Source organism: Poeciliopsis prolifica, unplaced genomic scaffold, assembly GCF_027474105.1.
Source record: "Poeciliopsis prolifica strain line A6 unplaced genomic scaffold, Auburn_PproV2 SCAFFOLD041, whole genome shotgun sequence".
In the NCBI taxonomy this organism is placed as follows: domain Eukaryota; kingdom Metazoa; phylum Chordata; class Actinopteri; order Cyprinodontiformes; family Poeciliidae; genus Poeciliopsis; species Poeciliopsis prolifica.
In genome coordinates, this window is record NW_026562416.1 from 1,235,187 (window position 1) to 1,254,661 (window position 19,475).

General features: G+C 43.5%; 1 protein-coding gene across 3 annotated transcripts; it reads right to left on the minus strand.

Moving 5' to 3' along the window:
• Positions 1-560: 560 nt before the first annotated feature.
• On the minus strand, positions 561-18,500 carry ago3b (argonaute RISC catalytic component 3b). 3 transcript variants are annotated; one of them, XM_055055311.1, is made up of 20 exons: positions 18,386-18,500; positions 17,682-17,827; positions 15,604-15,766; positions 15,364-15,484; positions 13,191-13,399; positions 12,980-13,116; positions 12,668-12,802; positions 12,467-12,554; positions 12,248-12,395; positions 9,569-9,688; positions 9,372-9,494; positions 8,449-8,582; positions 7,372-7,556; positions 7,135-7,294; positions 6,971-7,061; positions 6,407-6,601; positions 6,071-6,205; positions 5,457-5,558; positions 5,172-5,371; positions 561-3,920 (listed from the first exon to the last, which is right to left on the minus strand). In XM_055055311.1, exons 2-20 carry the CDS (start codon positions 17,698-17,700, stop codon positions 3,812-3,814), a joined length of 2,574 nt encoding a protein of 857 aa, XP_054911286.1. In that variant the 5' UTR covers positions 17,701-17,827; positions 18,386-18,500; the 3' UTR covers positions 561-3,811. The 3 variants fall into 3 exon arrangements, with proteins under 3 accessions (XP_054911286.1, XP_054911285.1, XP_054911287.1); XM_055055310.1 differs by having other exon boundaries at positions 9,351-9,494; XM_055055312.1 differs by lacking the exon at positions 561-3,920 and having other exon boundaries at positions 5,168-5,371; positions 9,351-9,494.
• Between the last annotated feature and the right edge of the window lie 975 nt (positions 18,501-19,475).

Genomic DNA, 19,475 nt, shown 5'->3' on the forward strand with positions numbered 1-19,475 from the left:
GTATGAAGCTAAATTGGGGCCATAAAGTTGAATAACCTGAATAAATGCAACTTCTGGTCGCTTGCACCAAATAGTTTCAGATGGAAAAAAATCCTCATCAGGTTGTTTTCCCACCTGACTTTCCAGTAAACTGTTTGGGAACCAAAACTGGAACATTTGTTCCTTCTCCAGCTGCTGTGCTTCTGAATTGGATTTTAGCAGCAGCTGGTTCTGGATCCAGAACCAGCTGCTCCGTCACATTTCCCACCTTCCCCAGCTCTAATTGAATCCCAGTCAGGACAGTAAACATGGCCGCCGTGTTTGCCCTCACACCACCTGCCGCTTCCTGACAGGAAGCAGCTGCCATCTGGTCCCAGGTCAGTGTTTGAGGAACCTTCAGGCATTTACATCTGAACCCGTCGCCTCCATGTTGACTCTGCCTGGCAGCTCATAAAACATCCTGTGCTTTTAATTCGCTCCCATAAAACACTTTGCTTTAATTTGAAACCGTGACTCACTTCCTGTGATGTTTGAACGGCTCTCTGGTTCCACACACAAGAAAATCCCCAACAATTCACAACTTGTTTGAATCTCTTTATTCAAAAAAAATTAAATAGCACAAATAAAAAGGCTCAAAAATCAGACCATCCAGTTTTACAGTATCATGATACAACATGAATATATAGAGAAACCCAAACATGTCTGTTTTAAGTGCAGCCTGCAGAGATTTACTCCTTCATGTAGAAACCGAGGCCGACGGCCCTCTGCAGAGTTCTGACCCGTTATTGCTGATAATTAAAAACAAAGAAGAAATGACACCAGGAGGCGCTGCAGCCCACGCACAGAAACCGTGAAATAAATAATGCTACATGACATCCAAACCGGTACCGGGCCACTCAAGTTTCCACAATCGTCTTTTATTAATTTTTTTTGGTCCGGTCCGCTCTGAACCTTCAAGTTCTGCATAATATTTTTTTTAATTTACTTGGCATCACACAAATATTACAACATGGACACGTTACAGCAGAGTCACAGAACCAGAACTTCATCAGCACCATCAGCAAAAGGCACAAGTCCGGAACGGTCACTCGGGTCCGACGGTAAACTTTAGAACCTCCCCTCTCTAATCACAACAGAACCACTGAGGAAAACGTTCTGGTGAAGAAATGATCCATTTTCTGGTTCTGGAGTTTGAAACTGAAGCAGATTTTAATTTTTAATAAGCACCACTTAAATTTTACGAGATAAATGAAATAATGCATAACCAAACTGCAAATAAAATGGACAAACGAGTGTTTTATACATTGGATTAGTTTCAGAAATTAGCAAAAAAAAAAACAACATTTTATTATTTTCTTAAAATATATTAACCCTTTCATGCACAGTGGTCACTACAGTGGGCAGCTTTCTAAAAGCCATGTTCTTGTGCTTCTAGTGGATTTTTCTGTTATAAATGCACACAGACCACAGAAGTGGACACTAATGCAACATAAATACACCATCAACTACTGGCCATCAGCTGCAAATGCAACAAATAATTTTTGTTAAATCCAAAATGGCCGACCCACATCGTCCGACTCTTGCAGGTAAAAAAATATTGTGACATCAGATAATCCCTAAAGAACAGTGCTACTGATGCATTTTTCCAATAACTTTGTATTTGGAGAAAATTACAATTGGTCACCTAAAATAAATAAAATAATTAAAAAAAATGTTCCTACCATTTCTATACATGAAGAAAATAAAAAAATCCTGACACAATAATCATAATTCATGCATGAAAGGGTTAAAATATGAGTCAGTTATTTTTTTCCAAAGTCGAAGATGATTAAATTATCATTGATAGAGAATAAGAACGCTAGGCGTCGTCATTAAGGGAGTTCCGTATAATCACTAAAAAATAAAAACATTCGATTGTTTCAGTTTGGGTTTTTTTAAACTTTTTTTTTAATGACTGTTCATCCCTTTTTGATAAAATCGACTTGAATATTTTATTTAAAAACAAAAAATCTATTTTACCAAAACGTAGGAACCTAAAACTCTCAGATCAAAGCACTTCTATCATACCTTAACCTGATTGGACGGTGGGGATTCAAACTGTCCAATCACAACTGTGCCGTTTCAAAAACAGCTGCAGGTCCTGGAAGGGACATAAAGAAAGTTTGGAGAAGTTTGAGTTAAAAAGAAGAATTTCAACCATCCATCATCTGATTGGACAGTTTATTCTTTATCATCCAATCAGGTCTAAATCTAAAATACTAAAAGTTTTTAGCCATTTTTCTACCGACAAACTTAAATATTTCAGCTTTTTTATCTGACAGCTTGATCAAATTTAAAACCTCTTGATTTCTAAACATTAATATCATAAACTTTATCTTTTTTTAAATAGAAAGTGTCTAAACGTGCATTTAGTTCATAATTCAATTATAAATATATCTTCATATGGATTCAAAATGCTTAAACTGGAGGAGATTAAAGGCATCTGTGAGACAACGTCCTGCCTGCGGGTTCTGGAGGTCCGTTTCAGTGCCAACCGGTCCAATACGTTGGTACCGACTTCAAATATTCTTCAAGTAAAAGCGGACGCGAGCAGACTGATGGACGCGGCGAGCCCATCGGCGAGCAGGCACGGCGGTTTGGTCCGAGTGGTGAAGCCCTGGTGGCTTCGTTTGGGTTAAAGTCCAGAGGCTCGGCAGCACTGCGGCAGAGAGCCACACAAATCTCATCCTTATTGCATAACGAGACGCTGCTGCTCCGTCAGAAAGTCCGGTGTGAGGCTAAAACGCGACAACAGGAAATGAAACCGCCGCAGACAAACACCAACCAGTTTGGCATCGTAGATCTAAAGTTTGGTGATTAATTCACAGAAAACAATAAAATTATGAACATCTGTAAGTCGGGCAGAATCCGTCCAATTAAAATGTTCCCTTTCGTACCAGCTGATCACCTTCTAACCCAATCAGGCACTTTGATAAAGACGACCAACCAGAAGACGGCGTTCAGCCATAATAAACCGTTTCAGTGCACAGACAGGAAACCTTATTGCACCGGAGGAGTTCTGCAAGTCCGGCCCGGAAACAAAGATCCGAATCAGGAGAACTTCAGTGAAAAATTCAGAAAAAAATAATAAATTTCAGAAAAATAGAACGATGTATTAGGGCAACAGTGGTTCGGAAAAATAGGAGTAAATAATAAATTTCCACCAAAAACTTCAGGAAAATAAAAAAAAAATTAAGATCAAAAGTACATTTAAATTAGTAAATTTAAAAATGTCAATTTAGTATAAAGACAGAAAGTTTTCTTAATTAAAAAAACAAGACATTTGGAAAAAGGGAGATTGAAACTTTCCATTTTCTTAATTTTAAAACTTAAACATTTTCAATGTTTGAATCAGAGAAAACGGGTAAAAGTTAAATATTTTTGACTTTGGAAACTCAAAATTTAAAAACTTTAAATATAAGAAACTTAAAATTTTTTGAGTTATAAAAATTTAAGTGTCAATAAAACTGACAACTTTTTTCTAGATTTTGTTTTTGATTAGGCTCAAAATTTCTGAGCATTCTGTAGCAAATTTTTGACATTTTTAACTCAAATTCCCAGTTTTTTTACTTGGAAACATGGAATTTTTTCTTTAATGTTTTTCTAAAACTTAAAATTCCAGAGTTGTGTGGTGGATATTTACTGCTCTTCTCCCTCTGAAATGGCTGTAATACGCCGCCGCAGTAAAACACAAACAAGTTCTGAAGCGCTAGATCTAGCAGTCGCTCACGGCGAGGCGATCAGCTCCAATCGGGTGTCGGCAGCAGCTCGGCGGTCGGATCAGAACCGCCCCTCAGGCGAAGTACATGGTCCTCAGGGTGTCGTGGTGGATCTGCACGGCCTTGGCCAGCGCCTGCGGGTCTCTGCCGTTGCTCTGCCCTGAGATGTGGCTTCCCTCGGCGCTGAGGCAGCAAACAGAAAACACCGTGAGACAGCGAACGCATCGCCACGGACCGGGGAAACCGGACCGGGCCACAGACCAGGGAAACCGGACCGGGGAAACCGGGCCTTCCAGGTAAAACTTTCAACATGGAGGAAAAATTCTGACATAACTGGAAATAAACATAGAAATAAATAACGGCTAATATTACATCTAAACATTATAAATATACTTATCTGGTGTAATATTTTTTATTTTGTTTATTATTTTTTATGATTTTCTAAGAACCCATTATGTCAATTATTTGTTATATATGATGAATATTTATCATTTTTAAAAGAATCAATTGAACCTTATTACCATTTCATTTTGTTTCCAATCTTCTTGTTTTCTCAGTTTACTTATCTTTTCATTTTGTCACTTTGTGTATTTAATGTGTTTTTTGTTTTGTTTTTTTTTATGCATTTTCTTATTGGTCAACATCTGGAGCTGCTATTAAAAAGATTAAATATAATTAAATATTACATACATTCTGAATATGGGAGAAATAGAAATACAAGAAAATTAAATACATGAAATGATAATGAGAAAAAAGATAAAATAATTAAAACAGACTAATGAAACTTATTTTTTCTGTTAAATTATCAACATCTAGAGCAAATTAAACACATTAAAATAAAAGACAAAATTAGCAAATTAAATTTTAAAAATCACAAAATAAGAAACTAGCAAGTGTAAATACAATGGAAAATTAAATAGTAATTTATACTGTTGAAAATGATAAATAATTTATGTTACAATCTATAATCAAATAAGGTGGGAAAGTTGTTTTATGGATTAAATTTGACACACTAAGAAGTTTATCAAGCAGATTATTTATTTCTATATTTATTGCCAATTCTGTCAGGATTTGTTCTCCATAATGACTTGATTTTTGCTCTCTAAAACTAAAGATTCCTAAAAACAAAATTTAAATTTCCTTAATAAATTTGGAGGCAAAATTCTTGTTAAACCTTTGCTAGATCAGCAGGAAGTATAATTGCTCCTCTGATCCAAATTAACGACAGGATTTTAGCTTCCTAGAATTAGCATGTGGCTTTTAGCTGCTTCTGTTCACTGATGCTACTTTTTCACAGAGCATCATCACAGATGGGCAGTACTTTTAAATCCCAGAGCAGGGTGCCCGGTGGTTAGGTCTCCAAGCCAAGCATTTCTCCTAAATGGAGCCATTTAGTTCATTAAATTGATCCAACGTGCGGCTGGCTGGACTCACCTGTCGTGCTCTTTGTCCACCAGGTGGTAGCGAGCGCGGAACGCCACCAGGTGGGCGTAGTAGGCGGGCGCGGGGATGGAGACGGAGCGCGTGCAGCGGACGTAGGTGTGGCACAGCTGGTAGGTGAGCAGCTGGAACTCGTCCGCCGTGAAGCAGTTGTCGTCCCACAGGACGTGGTAGTGGGACGGGCGGCTGGTTCCCTGCAGGGGGCGACAGAGAGACGCTGAGCTGACAGACCTCAGAACGACTCAGAGACGCCGCTGAGGTCAAGAGGTCAAAGTTCACCTGGATGCCAGCGTGGCTGCACAGGTAGAAGTCAAACTCGTAGGGGTGAGTGATGTCCGTGTCCACGGTGGTTCCGGCTGGGATGTTCCCGCTTCGGCCGACCTGAACCGGTCAGAACATCCATCGCATGAATATCTACCATCAAACATTTGATCATTTCAAAGAAGCAGAATTTGTTTTATGTTTAGAGGATGGATACATTTTACAAATACTTTTGCATTCTGCTTGAAAATTCACAAATTGTTCTTAAAGGAAAAGGAAAAAAAAAAAAACTTGCTAAAATCGGCTTTTACGGAATCTAAATTTGATAAATTAGTTGGTTCTGAATGTTTTTGTTGGTTCTGCACTGATGGTACATTTTGTTTCTGGGGATATTATGACTTTACTCTTGTAATCAAATTGAAACGTTTGCAGCTTTGTTCTAATAATCTTTCATAAAGTTGACATGAATTCACCATCCAAATAAACAGAAGCTGTCAAACAAGATGGCCGCCCTGAGTGCCATGACACCGTTCTGCATTACAAAAACATTGGTGATCAAATAATCCATCAAAGGTTATCCCTCCAGAATTCCTAGAATTTGGATTAATCAATAAAGTCTGATCATGTCTCACTCGCTCGTTGCGATCTGCGCAGAAGAGCCGCGTGTGATGGCGCTTCTGAACCACGATGAAGGTGATTCCTGGCTGGTATTCCTTCTCCAGGCTGATGCACGCCTCCCTGATGGCCAGCAGCTCGTAGTGCAACACCTGGACAGGTGAGACAGGTCAGGACACATTCTCAACGCTCAATAAACTGGAGTTGGAAGATATTTTAAATATTCAAAATAAATAAAACATAATTTATTGCGACCGGCCAGGTTTGAACTGCCGCTTTTCGGATGAACATATAACTCAGTGTTTGAACCGTCTGAGGTTTACAGTGTGAAGAAACAGGAAGTGATGCGTCACCTGTCTGAACTGGCCCTCCGACACGCCGTCTCTGTAGAAGATGATCCGGGTCGGCTTGTAGCGGGTCGATTTGTAGAACTGGATCAGCAGCTCCCGCACCATGGAGGCTAGGTCCTGGATCACTTCCTGTCTGGGCCTCTGGACCCGGACCGTGGCGCAGTACCGGCTGGGGTGGGCGTCCATGCTGCCGACCACCTGCAGGGGGAGATCAGCTCCAACTCAGCGAGCTTCTAAAAACCAAAACAAATCTGCTGGTCTGAAGCAAATCAAGCAGAGATCTCATCAGACGTTGATGCTCGAGGAAATATAGACAACAAGATGGCGGAATTTAGCGCCTCTGGTAAGGCACAGAACCACCGGATGGGAAAGTTTACTACGTCAGAACTTATTCTGCGTTTCCACTGTTTCCATCCATCTAATGCGACGCTTCAGAATGCAAAAAAACAAAAACACACTGATGGAGGCGGCTTGTGTTCCCCTTTTATCGTGGCGTTTCATGCCCAACCTGCAGGGGGCGCCAAGGAGCCGAACATTAAAAGTAAACGTCAGGAACCAGCAGCTCACCGCAGCGATCGACGGCTTCTTCCCGTCGCCGGCTGGAGGATGAGTGACGTCCGCTCCGAGGAAGATGATTGGCTGCTGAAACACCGACGGCCTGAAGGGGTAAAGGTCAAAGTTTACCGTCCATCGGAGAACTGAGAGGAATCAGCAACACGTGGGGGTCGTACCGCTGGTTTGGAAGCAGGATGTTGTTGATGCCTCCCAGCTTGACGTTGATCTTCAGGCAGAGGTTGGAGAGCGTCTGGGGCGACGTCTTCACCACGTTCTTCACCTGGACGCACTGCGTGGCCATGCCCAGCAGGGTGTCTCCCACCCGCTTCACCTCCGCTGTGGGGCAGAGCCAGTCAGTCACCGCATCACTTCCTGTCGCAGGGCAGAGCCATTGCAAGCGGCGAGCTCCTTACCGTAGACGGGCGTTTTCCCAGGCAGGATGACGATGATGAGCTGCAGGCCGGCGTAGGTGTTCTTCAGGTGGCGGAACATGGGCTCCACGCTGTCGGCGCCCTGGGCGTACTTACAGAAACACGGCTGGCCCTGGATCGGCATCCCGGCGTCCTTAGAGATCTTCCTCAGCTGCTCCGTGAAGCTCCTGGTAAACAGGGACCACAGCGTTCATCCAGAAAGGCTCAACTCGTCTAAATACATTAATATTTTACTCTGGATCATTTTGGCTGGAAACATTTTTATACCAATAAATTAGCATAAAATTTATTAGCATAAGGAGTAGACAATCAGTATAGTCTACTGTAGGAAGACAGTAGTACTTGTATTAGTTTTTAAAATAATTTATATGACATGAATATTCATTAAAAATGTATTCAGAGTTCAGATTTAAATTCATAAGAGGAATTAATTAAAAAATAGAAAATTATTTGTAATTTATTATCACTAATATTTAGTTTTTAAAAAACTAGAATGTTTCAATTTCCAAAAGAATTTACTAATAATTTAAAATTATTTTTTAATATTTAAAAAAAAAAACAATTATCTGTATTTTTGAAGAACTTTTGCATAAAACAGTAATCTTTATAAAATGCCTTTTCTGTATAAATTATGTAAAACAAATATTTACTTAACCAGATAACTTATGTAGGGTTAAAAATTAGAAAATAATATAAATGATAATACAAATTAAATAGTAAAATTTTAAATTAATCGTTTTGATAAATATATATATACTTTACACAAGAATTTATATTCATTTTCAAAGATTTTACTCTGGTTAATTGTGTATGAATTCAGTTTATTGATCTGTATTTAAATAACTATCTATTTACATTAAACAGTAAATATTTATAAAAATGTATTTTGAGTTAACAAAAATATTCTAATAAATATTCAATATATGAAACATTACTATTAAAATGTTAATTAAGAATTTCCTCTTAATTTCAGAATATTGTTGAGCGTTTCCATCGTTGCTGCAGACGATGCAAAGCTCAGAATCTGAATACGTTTTATGGACGCCGTTCTGATCTCACTTGAGGATTTCCTCTCTGCATTGCCGCTGGGTGGCGAAGCAGGCGATGGCCCACATCTTGATCTCCACTCCGGTGTGGAACTGCTTCCCCCTCATGTCCCACACGCCGTGGCTGGGCGTGGCCACCGTGCGGTTCTGCAGAGACAGCATGCGTCGGTGCCGACAGCCGCTCACGCGCAGGCGGCCGCGCCGTGAGCTAACTGAGGCTCGTCATCAGCAGAGACTGGATGAGGAGCATCAACGAGTAAATCAAGCTGCTTTTCACACAGAGCCAACAGAAATGCCGCATCACAGCAAAGCTAACAGACAGAAAGAGGAGCTGCAGACAAACAGGATTTCTCCACAGAAAACATGTTTTAACTTGGATTTTTTATAGTTTTAAACTCGTGTTTTGTGTCTCATCATTTATACATTTTGAGTCTTAAAACAACGATTATCATGATGTCATCATGGTTGTCACAGAAAATGTAATTTTATATGTAAAGTTATATAAATGTGTTTGGTGTCAAATCTTATCCTAGAGATTAAACAAAGATTTTTCTTTTTCTGATGGATATTTTTCAAAATGGCCACCATGATTGTCATGAGAAAATATGATTGCACTAAAACCAGCAGCAGTTATTAACAAAAGCCAACCAAAAACAGAGTTGGGTTCACTAACTGTTAATTCATCAAACAACAATCTTAACTTTGCTGAAGCATAAACTTAAATTCCCCTTTGGGCCATGAGGTACGTTTGAATTTGAGCTGAATTTTCCTGCTTTCGACTCCAGGTTATTCCAACTAAAGACTGGATTTAGTGAAAGTTTCTTTTCCAACAGTTTGAGTTGTTCTCATGCAGCATCTGTGGAGAAATCCGAGTGAACTTCTGAGCCTAAGACGGAGATTGAAAAGGGAAGGTACCATAAGGGGTTCAGAGCTCACCCTGCCGCCATACTGCAGCATGGGGGCCGGCAGGACGCGCCCCGTCACCTGAGCCATCTCATCGCGCACCCGGAACTGGAACTCCTGGACGAACGGGTCGGACTCGTAGTTGGCGCTCCTGACCTGCAGCGGGCAGAGCAGTTTCTGGTGAGCCCGAACCGGGTTATGCCGGGTCAAAGTGAGGGTTCTGGTCTCACCAGGCGGCTGATCTCCTCCTGCCGGTCCGGAGCCGAGCGGGCCGTGGCTTTGATCATGGTGGACGTCTGGTTGTCAGTCAGCTTCTTAATGCAGCGCTGACCGGGAACGATGTTACACACCTGCACCCAACACACACACACACACACACACACACACACACACACACACACACACACACACACACACACACACACACACACACAGCAGCTGAGCTTAGGGCTGAAATAAGTCATAATTTTAATGAATAATTATTAATAACATTATTAAAAGACATTGGATGCTCTTTGCTACAATATTCCTGCCATCTTCCATGTTCTTCCAGCGAACAGTTGAGACAGAGTTGGTTTTGCTAGGGTTGCCGTTTTACCTGCCAGTCAAAGTTTTATTATAAGATTGTCTTAATCTGCAGCTCATGACACCAAACCAGCCGAGGAGATGAAAAGTTTAAACTTGAGTTAAAACTCTAGTTAAGCATTAAGTTGTAACATTTTAACTGAACGACCTCTAGTTGGGGAACCCAAGGTCACTAGATCCTCTTAAAGACGGAGTCTCTGAGAACAGTTCTTAAAGATACAGGAAGTGTTTTCAGCAAAGTTGAGCTGACTGTCCAGGAACAACAAGGAATTTGAAATTTGCCAGTTTCAACAGGTTGGCCATCAAGTGAAACTGGAATCACTTTCAGGTTTGATTGTCTCGTTTAATTAGCTTTACTTCCTAAAGAAAATGAAACAGTATGTTCTTTTGTGAAGGAATTTATACTTTACGGTTCCTGTAATGCCAGAATGAATAATAAATAAAGACTGAAGTATTTGATTTAGTAATGTGATTAGATTAGTTGTGTTACCACCTCCACGCCACTAGAGGCAGCAGCAGGCCTGAAAGGAGCAGATTTATTATTACCAGAAGTACTACAAACTATGAGCTGAGCTGAAGTAAATAAAGAGAAGTTAAAACACATGCAGAGTGAAAATCCTTCCTAAAGGTTTAAAATAAAAACAGGAGACCGCAGATAATATAGGAAATAGCGCCCCCTTCACTTCTGTTGTGCAATAGACCCATTTCCAAATAAGGTCTGAGACTGACAGCGGTCTGCCCCACCCCTTCCTGTTGCTGCAGCCAGGTGAACTTGGGCAGCTGAGTGAAGCTTTATGGACGAACCACACAACAAATTTCATGTCATCCTGGTCTGAACAGACGGGTGATGGAGCGCATCACTCCCCAAACCCCCTAATCCCATATTCTTAAACCCAAAGCACGCCAGGTATGGGCCAAGGTGAGAATTCATCTATTAAACTCACTGGAGATGAAAACATGAACCAAAAGCTGGAGCATAGACCTTTTTTATAAGCGTATCTGTGAGCCTTGCAACACCTGCTTGGTGGTCAGCATACGAAAAGGCATAACCTTCAACTACACATTCAGGCCCCTGAGGTCAAAGACTGGACTTAGACCCCCGGTATTCTTCAGAACCAGAAAATACAAGGAATAGAAGCAGAAAAGTTCCCCCAGAACTGCTGGCAGGGCCCACAGGGTTCACCTGCAAGGCTCAGGAAGTGGCGACTGCGCCAACCAGACGTGGCTGCGAGAGTGAACCAGTGTGGAGAGTTTGTCCAAGTTCCCTCATCGTAAGAGCAAAGGTCTGCAGAGATGCATCAACCAGGCCTTGGGTGGAGCGGTCTGGTGAAACAGACTCCAACGAGGAAGACAGAGCCAGCATAAGATGGGAGAGAGTTCCCAATCCCCCATACGGCCCCCAGAGTCATTGGCCTTGCAGAGAAGATCATCAGTAATACAGCAATACGGGCATCGGGCCGCAAAGCCTCATCGGGCCGCAAAGCCTCATCGGGCCGCAAAGCCTCATCGGGCGGGATCATAAGAGAAACGATGGCCGGTTCCTCAGCTGGCACTTTCCCCAAGCCAAACCAGGAGGGAGGGGATCCACTCTTGCGGACAACCTGCCTGCATCCGTCCGTCACTGAAGGTGAAGCCGCAGCAGGCGGGTTTGCACGTCACCTGTCCGGTACCAACGGCCCACGCGGCGCGGCCAACAGATCCAGCCTGAACGACCAGGGCGCGACGCAACGGTCCCCGACAGCGGCTCCCTGAGATGCTCCACAAGCGGAGCCGCATTAATGACCCAGCGTCAAACTGCAGAAAAGCGAGATCAGCCCGAAACCAACCGGAAGCTGCGCACAGGCCACGGACTCAGCGCGAGCAGAAAGTCCACAGGTGAGTCAAAAGAGCCACAACAATTAATGTGGCAAATTAAACTAACTGACCAGTAAATTATTGCTGCACAAAAGAACCAAACTTTTGTTTGGTTCTTTTGTGCAGATCCGGTAAAGTTCGGATCTGTTTCCGAACTTTACCGGCTACAGAACCAACCAGGAAACAGAACCGACCGGCGACAGAACCGACCAGGAAATAAGAACGACCGGCTACACACCTGTCCTCCACACACCTGGGCGCGAGGCGGACTAAAGGGCTTGAACGCCACGTGTCATGTGACTATATAGAGTCACGTGGTTCCCCAGTCACAGGTGACTTTGTTATTAGTACTGCGCATGCGCAACAATGATTGTTTAGTGCTGGAAGCGCCGCCTGTGGTCAGCAGGGATGAAATAGAACTATGAACATGAATGGATTCAGTTCAGTGAACTAGTTGGTGGTCTCCTCACCTCCAGCGGCAGGTAGGTGTGTTTCTGCTCCTGCCCCACCTGCAGGCAGGGCAGGTGGGGGTACTTAAGCTGCAGGCTGTACTTCTCCCTGAAGTACTGCGCCACGGTGCGCTCCACCGTCTGGCCGTTCTCCAGCTGCAGAGGGAACCTGCAGATTCAGAACAGCATCCGGTCAGCGTGGGACCTGCAGCGCCTGCAGCTCCGCGGTGAGAGACGTACGTCTGCAGGCTGGCGGGCCGCCGCGTCACGTTGCACACCCTGTACTTCCTCCGCATGCTTCCACAGTGGGTAACTTCCACTTTAAGACCTGAACGAGCAGCAGACACATTTTGACCTCTTTATTGTGAGGAAGTAAGCAGACATTTCTCTGACATCTGCTGCAGTGAAGCTGAATGTAACGTGAATCTGAAGTTTTCCCACCTTTGATCTCTTTGGTGAATTTGACTCGATGTGAGTCCGGCAGGGAGCGCGGCTGCTCGTCCATGTTGTGGATGTCCAGCACCTCACACATGAACTGGATGACGGGCTGCGCCTTGTAGAAGGCCGTGGCTGAAACTGCAGCAGGAAACGACACACTGAGCTTCAAGGTCATCCATCGGCTCCAGACGCGTCACACATATTATTAACATGGACTGGAACTTTAATCAATTGTTTATTTATTAAATGTTTCTCCTCGCTCTACTGGAGCTACGGAGAAACAATCCTGCCAATCAATCATCCTGATTTGCTCACCATCAATGTTCAGCATCATCTTCCACATGGCGGGCCGCACCGACTGGTGGAAGCCGAACCAAACCTCGCGGCCTCCGCCCAGCGGGTGGTCGTAGCCCTCAGGGGAGGAGAAGAAGGACCGGCCCACCGGGGTGTACCTGGGGGGACAGAACCACACCGTCATCTCACTCCCGACGATGCCGTCAGGTCGGTCCAACGCGGCGGCACTGACTTCATGGAGGGCAGGTGTCGCAGGACGACGTCCACGGCGTGAACCGGGTTGGTGCTGAGCAGCTTGTCCAGGTCCAGCGGCTCGGGGACGCTGCGTCCGGTCAGGACTTCGTGCAGCAGGTGCCAGCTGACCAGCGACACGAACCTGATGCCGACCTTAAACGGGCGGTCCTTCCCGCCTTCGCCCGGCAGCGTGACGTCCAGGTCCACCTGCACCGGACCAGAGAGACCACTGAGGAAACGGACTGGACCGGACCGACCGGAGTCTGCATGTCGGCTTCATCCGTCCAAAGCGTTTGAACAAGGCAGTTCAGACATCGTGGTGTCAACTTGGGTCAACAGGCAGTAAACAGAACCGATTTTAAGTTCTGCTCTGTTTATGGATCTAAGTGGAGGGGTTCGGGTCAGAACCACTCCCTGACCTCCTGTTCAGACCCAAAACCAGCAAAGTTACTGCTGGTATTGTGAGTTTAGTTCAGGTGATGAGATGGTTTTCCAGCATCATTAAAGGAAACTGTTTACAAACTCAATTAATTTTGGTTGTTCTTGCTGCTAATTAAATGAGACCCTAACCTTTCTGTTTGGACTTTTTACGACCCGCATGAAACCCAACAACCCGTCTCCCTCCCAATTCAAACGGGTCAGATTTCCAGTGCTGGATGTTAATTCAACATGAGTGTCAGTTTCCCTACAGAGTCGGTTGATTCCAGTGATTCTCTCGGTTCTGACATATCTGTGACATCACGCGAGGGGCGGGGCAGCGGTATGTCTGGAGCCCATCACAACCAGGCAAGGTCCAGATTAAGATTAAAATGTTTTTCTTTATTTTCTATGGATGCATTAATTTTCCATTTGCACAAGCGGACTGAGTCATATGCGTAGTTTGCTTGACGTAAGTTTAAAGGTTTGGATATGAATGTTTAGTGCAGTCCAGCTGCCGTCAGATGCTTTCCTGCTCCAACACACCTGAGTCACATGAGCGGCTCGTTAGCAGGTCTGTTCAGAGCTGATCCGGTCCGTTCAGAGCTGATCCGGTCCGTTCAGAGCTGATCAGAGCTGATCCGGTCCGTTCAGAGCTGATCAGGTCCGTTCAGAGCTGATCCGGTCCGTTCAGAGCTGATCCGGTCCGTTCCGTTCAGAGCTGATCCGGTCCGTTCAGAGCTGATCCGGTCCGTTCAGAGCTGATCAGGTCTGGGAGTTAAGATGCATCTAGATGCTGGAGGACTGGCAGCCCAGCACTGTCTGCTGGTTAACTGAAGGTTAAGAGGCAGTTTGAGTTGACGTTATTCAGCCGCGGAGTCGTTTTCTTGGTTATAACGGGGAGAGTGGCTGTGCTGGACCGGTGGCTCGATCTCTGCCATCAAAGCCAAGACAAAATGTTTCTCTACACTAAACAATGAAATATTGGCTGCTCTTCTTCTTCTTCATCAGTGCGTCATGTCGGTGACTGGAGGTCAGAATGACTCTGACACATTTCTTCAGAAAGAACTTTAATGCTGTCCAGAGTATTTCTGTGAGCTGCAGACGAGTTGCTATAATCCCCAGGGATTATGTGATGCTTAATGTCTGAGTTCAGTGATTATTTATGAATTTTTGATTGGAGCTGGTGAAAAATGCTCTCCAGGCTAAAATGGGTGGACTGTATTTTGAATGAATATGATGGTGACACACAGGTGGGTCTGGTTAGTTTTGCTCACATTTCTCTTTAAAATATTTATTTATGATCCTAATATTTCTTCTTGTGCTGGTTCATGTGGTTCTTCCTACGTCCAAAGCCCACAGGAAGAATCCAACATGTCAAACTGGACCATGTTGTCAGACATGTGCAGGTCTGTGGTTATTCTAATGATCCTATTTCTTGTGTTGGACTTTTTCATTGGCTTAGTTTTCTATATATAGTTAATATTTAATATTATCTGCGTTCTCAGTATTTTGTCAAAGCCAGTGTTGAAGGCTTCCTTGTTGGTGTGGAACCAGGACCGCTGCTGAAAGCAGCAGCAGAGACATTTCACCATCAGAGATCACGGACCATCTCTGACCATCCAGGGCTGCTTTCGACCAGCTGATGGAAGGCCGACTTTGGAACGGTCTCTATGTGAAGGTTGGGGTCCAAGTCGGCCCAGTTTGGATCTCTGGTTTCCAGCTGGAGCTGTGCTGACTCCCTGCAGTCTTACCCCGCCTGTGGCGACAGGAAGTGGACTCGCCGTGTAGAGACTCCTCTTCCCATCGTAAACCGGCAGCCGGTCGCCGAAGATCGTCACCTTGAAGTGCTGCACCATGGAGTCCACCACCTCCCTGGAGAAAACACAGAACACCCCGGTTCAGATGCAGGACGGTGCAGGACGGTGCAGGACGGTGCAGGACGGTGCAGGACGCCCAGTTCTGGACGGATCCGCTCCGGACTCTTCCGGTACCTGTTGACCCGTCGGGGGCATTTCTCCGGCTTGATGTCGACCTCGTACAGGTAGACGTCGATTTTAGGGATTTCCACCTGGAAGCAGTTGGCCAGGAGCTTGATGGGCTTTCCGATGGAGCCATATCCAGGTCGCCGTGGCAACGTAAACAAGGTGTTGGCTCCTAAAACCAGGAGAGACGGGAAAATGTGAGGAAAACTAAATTCACAGGGAACGTTTCACCAGCAATTTAACAGGAAGGCATCGTGGTGTGGCGTTCAGGTTCCTGTTGGGTTTTCATGTTTTCCAGTAAACCTGAGATGAGCTCAGATCAGACGCTGGCTTCTGATTGGTCAGTGAGGCAAAGGAATATCTGACTGTTTTTTTAATAAACTTAAATAAAATATAAATCCTGGACGTAATTTTCCAGGATTAAATGTCACTCAGTTTAATCCCAGTTTGTTTTCTGTGGTGCCTTTGTTTCCCAAAATGACAGAAAAATAGAAATTTCAAGGCTTTAGTTTGTTTTTCAGATATGACTGAACCAATCAGATTAATCGATTACAGAAAAGATTAACTAATTTAGTAATTAATTGCTAGCATACAGACTCTAAAAAAGGCCATTTGCTCAAAAGCACCTTGAGAGCAATAATTAAGATGAAGATTATTTCAATAATCATTAAAACTGATTCATTTTAATCTGCAGATTAAAATCGTTACACACTCTGCAGATTTTCATTAAACCTCCTGAGTTTATTTTACACAACATTACAAATACAAATGAATAATTAAACTTTTTTTTAAGTAAGAAAACATTTTATTGCCCAACATGCAATAACAGTGTTTGTTTAGTTCGATCTGCAGCCAAAAAATCATTCCAGTACCAACAATCAAAAAACCTGCTTATCTATTGATTAATCTGTTGATTAACTGATTAATCAATAGATAAGCAACTGATTAATAACCTCCTCCTCCGGGCTGGAGGAGGAGCGGCAACCAGTGACGCCACAGCATGAGGAAACCTCAGAGACGCTGAAAGCATCAGGAAGGATGAAGACGCTCTTCTTCCCGCTGTCGCCATGGTGACGGCATGGACGTTTCACCACGGCGACCGCGGCGGGCAGGAGGCGGTAAACAGGCGTTCGAGTCGCTCGTCATCACCGCCTGAAATTAGATCAGGAACCAGGAATCCTGAGGAAAAGACGGATCGCCGCCGACGCTCCGGGTGGAAAACCGGTCGGATTAAAGACCTCCAGGGTCCAGAGGGGCGGCGCTGCTGAGCCTGTGACCTCAGGCACATTCCCAGCTGATCGTCCTGGGAATACTGGGAATACTGACATCCAAAACTATCCAACCTCCGGAAGATCTAACATTTTCTATCCTCTGACCAAAAATTAAACCTTCAAACTGGAAACGTATTTATCAATTCTAAGAATCTTAAGACGGCCAGAAAACGAATATTTCTTCTTCTAAAATGTTGCGTATATAAAACTGGATCAGGAGAAGATGATCCAAACGGCACCGATCAAACATCAAGACAAGGTGGGAATGCAGCCGTTCTGTGTTATATCGGAGTAACGTTTTTATCGGTTCTGCCTGGTTTGTTCTGCCTCCGAACCAAAACCTGCACATTTCCTGAACTTTAGGTTTGTCTGCATTATGAGAAAAATCGGCTCAGATTCACCAAATCTGAGTCCCACCAACATCTTACTGTTAAATATACACGTTATCCAGAAAGCACAAAAAGTTACAGTTCTGCAAAATCACTGACTGTTACAGGAAAACCCAAACGGACCCGTCTGAGTCACCATGAGCTCAGCAGCTTCAAGTAAATATCCAGAACCACCAGGCTGGATCTCCACCTTCAGGACCTCCCGGCCGGATCCCTGCGGCCCCAGAACCTCCCGGCCGGATCCCTGCGGCCCCAGAACCTCCCGGCCGGATCCCTGCGGCCCCAGGACCTCCCGGCCGGATCCCTGCAGCCTCCCAGATTCAGACACACCTGGCCCAGTCGCTCTCAGACAGCCGGCTGATGAAACCTGTGAGACCGGTTTATCTGAAACGCATCCCGGTGTATCTGGCATTCGGAGCATGCTCACCTGTTGTTCCGATTTCCATTCATGAGGTCTCGGTCCGGATGACCCGGCTCGCTGTAACTCGCTGTGGATTCGGGCTTGATCCCCCTCCCTCCCCTGCTTCCAGCGGTACCACACGGTCCTGGCCCGGTTCTATACTGCGCCCACACCTGGAAACAGAATAATGAACTGCTTGATTTCCACTCGGAGGAACCGGGCACAGTTTGGACCGGCTTTAGCCCGGACTAAAATAAGTACATGATCAGCCTGAAGTTAGCCTCTTATTCGGCGCGACATTAAAGGGCTATTACGCTTTTAAAGCATCTAAACGACCTTTAATCTGGATAAAACAAAATATAAAATAATTAAACTGCTCAAAATGTATATTTATTGATTTGCACAAAATAAAAATGTAGCCTAAGTTCGGCTATATTTCGAAGAAAAACTTAAGTCGCAGTTTTTTCTGTTAAAAGGAAAATAAATAAAACTCCGATTCAAAAAATAGCCTTTAAGGGCTGCTAAGTATTTCAGTCCAGATCTGATCCTCTTACATACCAGAGATTTTTAACCGCAGCTGATTAAACGTAGAAAACACTCCTTAAAAACTGACACAGCCCTTTAGCATGAAGCTACCATTCAGACTCCAACTTCAGGTCGTTCTTCGGCTAAAAGCGCTTTTAGCTTCAAACACGGACAGCTAACAGCGGAAAGACGGCAGAAATGTTCACCTTCTTCTGGGATGAACTCGGTGTTCCGCTGAGTGAGCGTGACAAGCCGGCGTTTCTCTCTTTCAGACGGCGGGTAGGAGTTCGGGAACCCGGTGTCCTCCTCCGTAAGAACCGGTCTAAGCAGATCGAGCGGAAAGATGGCGTAAACAAATACGAGCCACTTCCTTGAGTTCTTTCAAAATAAAAGCACGACTGGCTCGCCGAACAGGCTTTTCAAAACCAGCGCGTTATGAATGTTATTTCAAAATATTAACTTTTTATTTTCACCTTTATTTTATGTGGCAAATGAAAAAACAAAGGTACAAAATCCAACTTCTTTTTATTGTGTGGATTGTTAATCACCAATAAAATAAACTTTATTATGCTGCTGAAATAAATCTTTGTGTTTTTGTGGATAAATTATTAAAAATCTTTCTGACAAAAGTGAATTAATATACACGATGCATTTAAGAGTGAGCATCAAAGAAGGAAAAGAAAAATGGTTTCTTAAAGCCAAACATAAAAAATAATATGGAGCACTCCCAGAAATAAAGAAACGTATCTCTCTGCTACATTTTATATTTCCGAATTTCTTTTTCTGATTTTATGTTAATAGTAGATTTTTTTAGGTTGAAGGGTAAAAACACACAATTTCCGGTGTTTGTGGATTAAATTTCTGCGACTTGCGACAGTTTCAGTTCCCTCCTCTGCTCAGGGAAACCCGTCAGGAAATACCAACTGTAGACAAGAACGTCATTTCCTGTAAAGGGTGACGTCATGCTTGACATTTAAGAAAACTTAGCGTCAGGTAATAATGTTACACTGAAAAACAGGAGATAATTACACAACAGAATGAATTAAATAAAGAATCTGTGAAAGTACAAAAACTAATTAATTAATAAAATAAATTATTTATTTGATTTAAATGAATACTCAAGTTTTTTATTATTATTATTAGTTGTAGTACTGCTATTAATAATATTTGTTATTATTATTATTATTATTATTATTATTAAATATCTAATAATTACATATGACTTAAGTTCTTCAATCATAATTAATTATTTAAGTATTCATAAGTATTTTGAATACTTAAATAATTTGTAATATT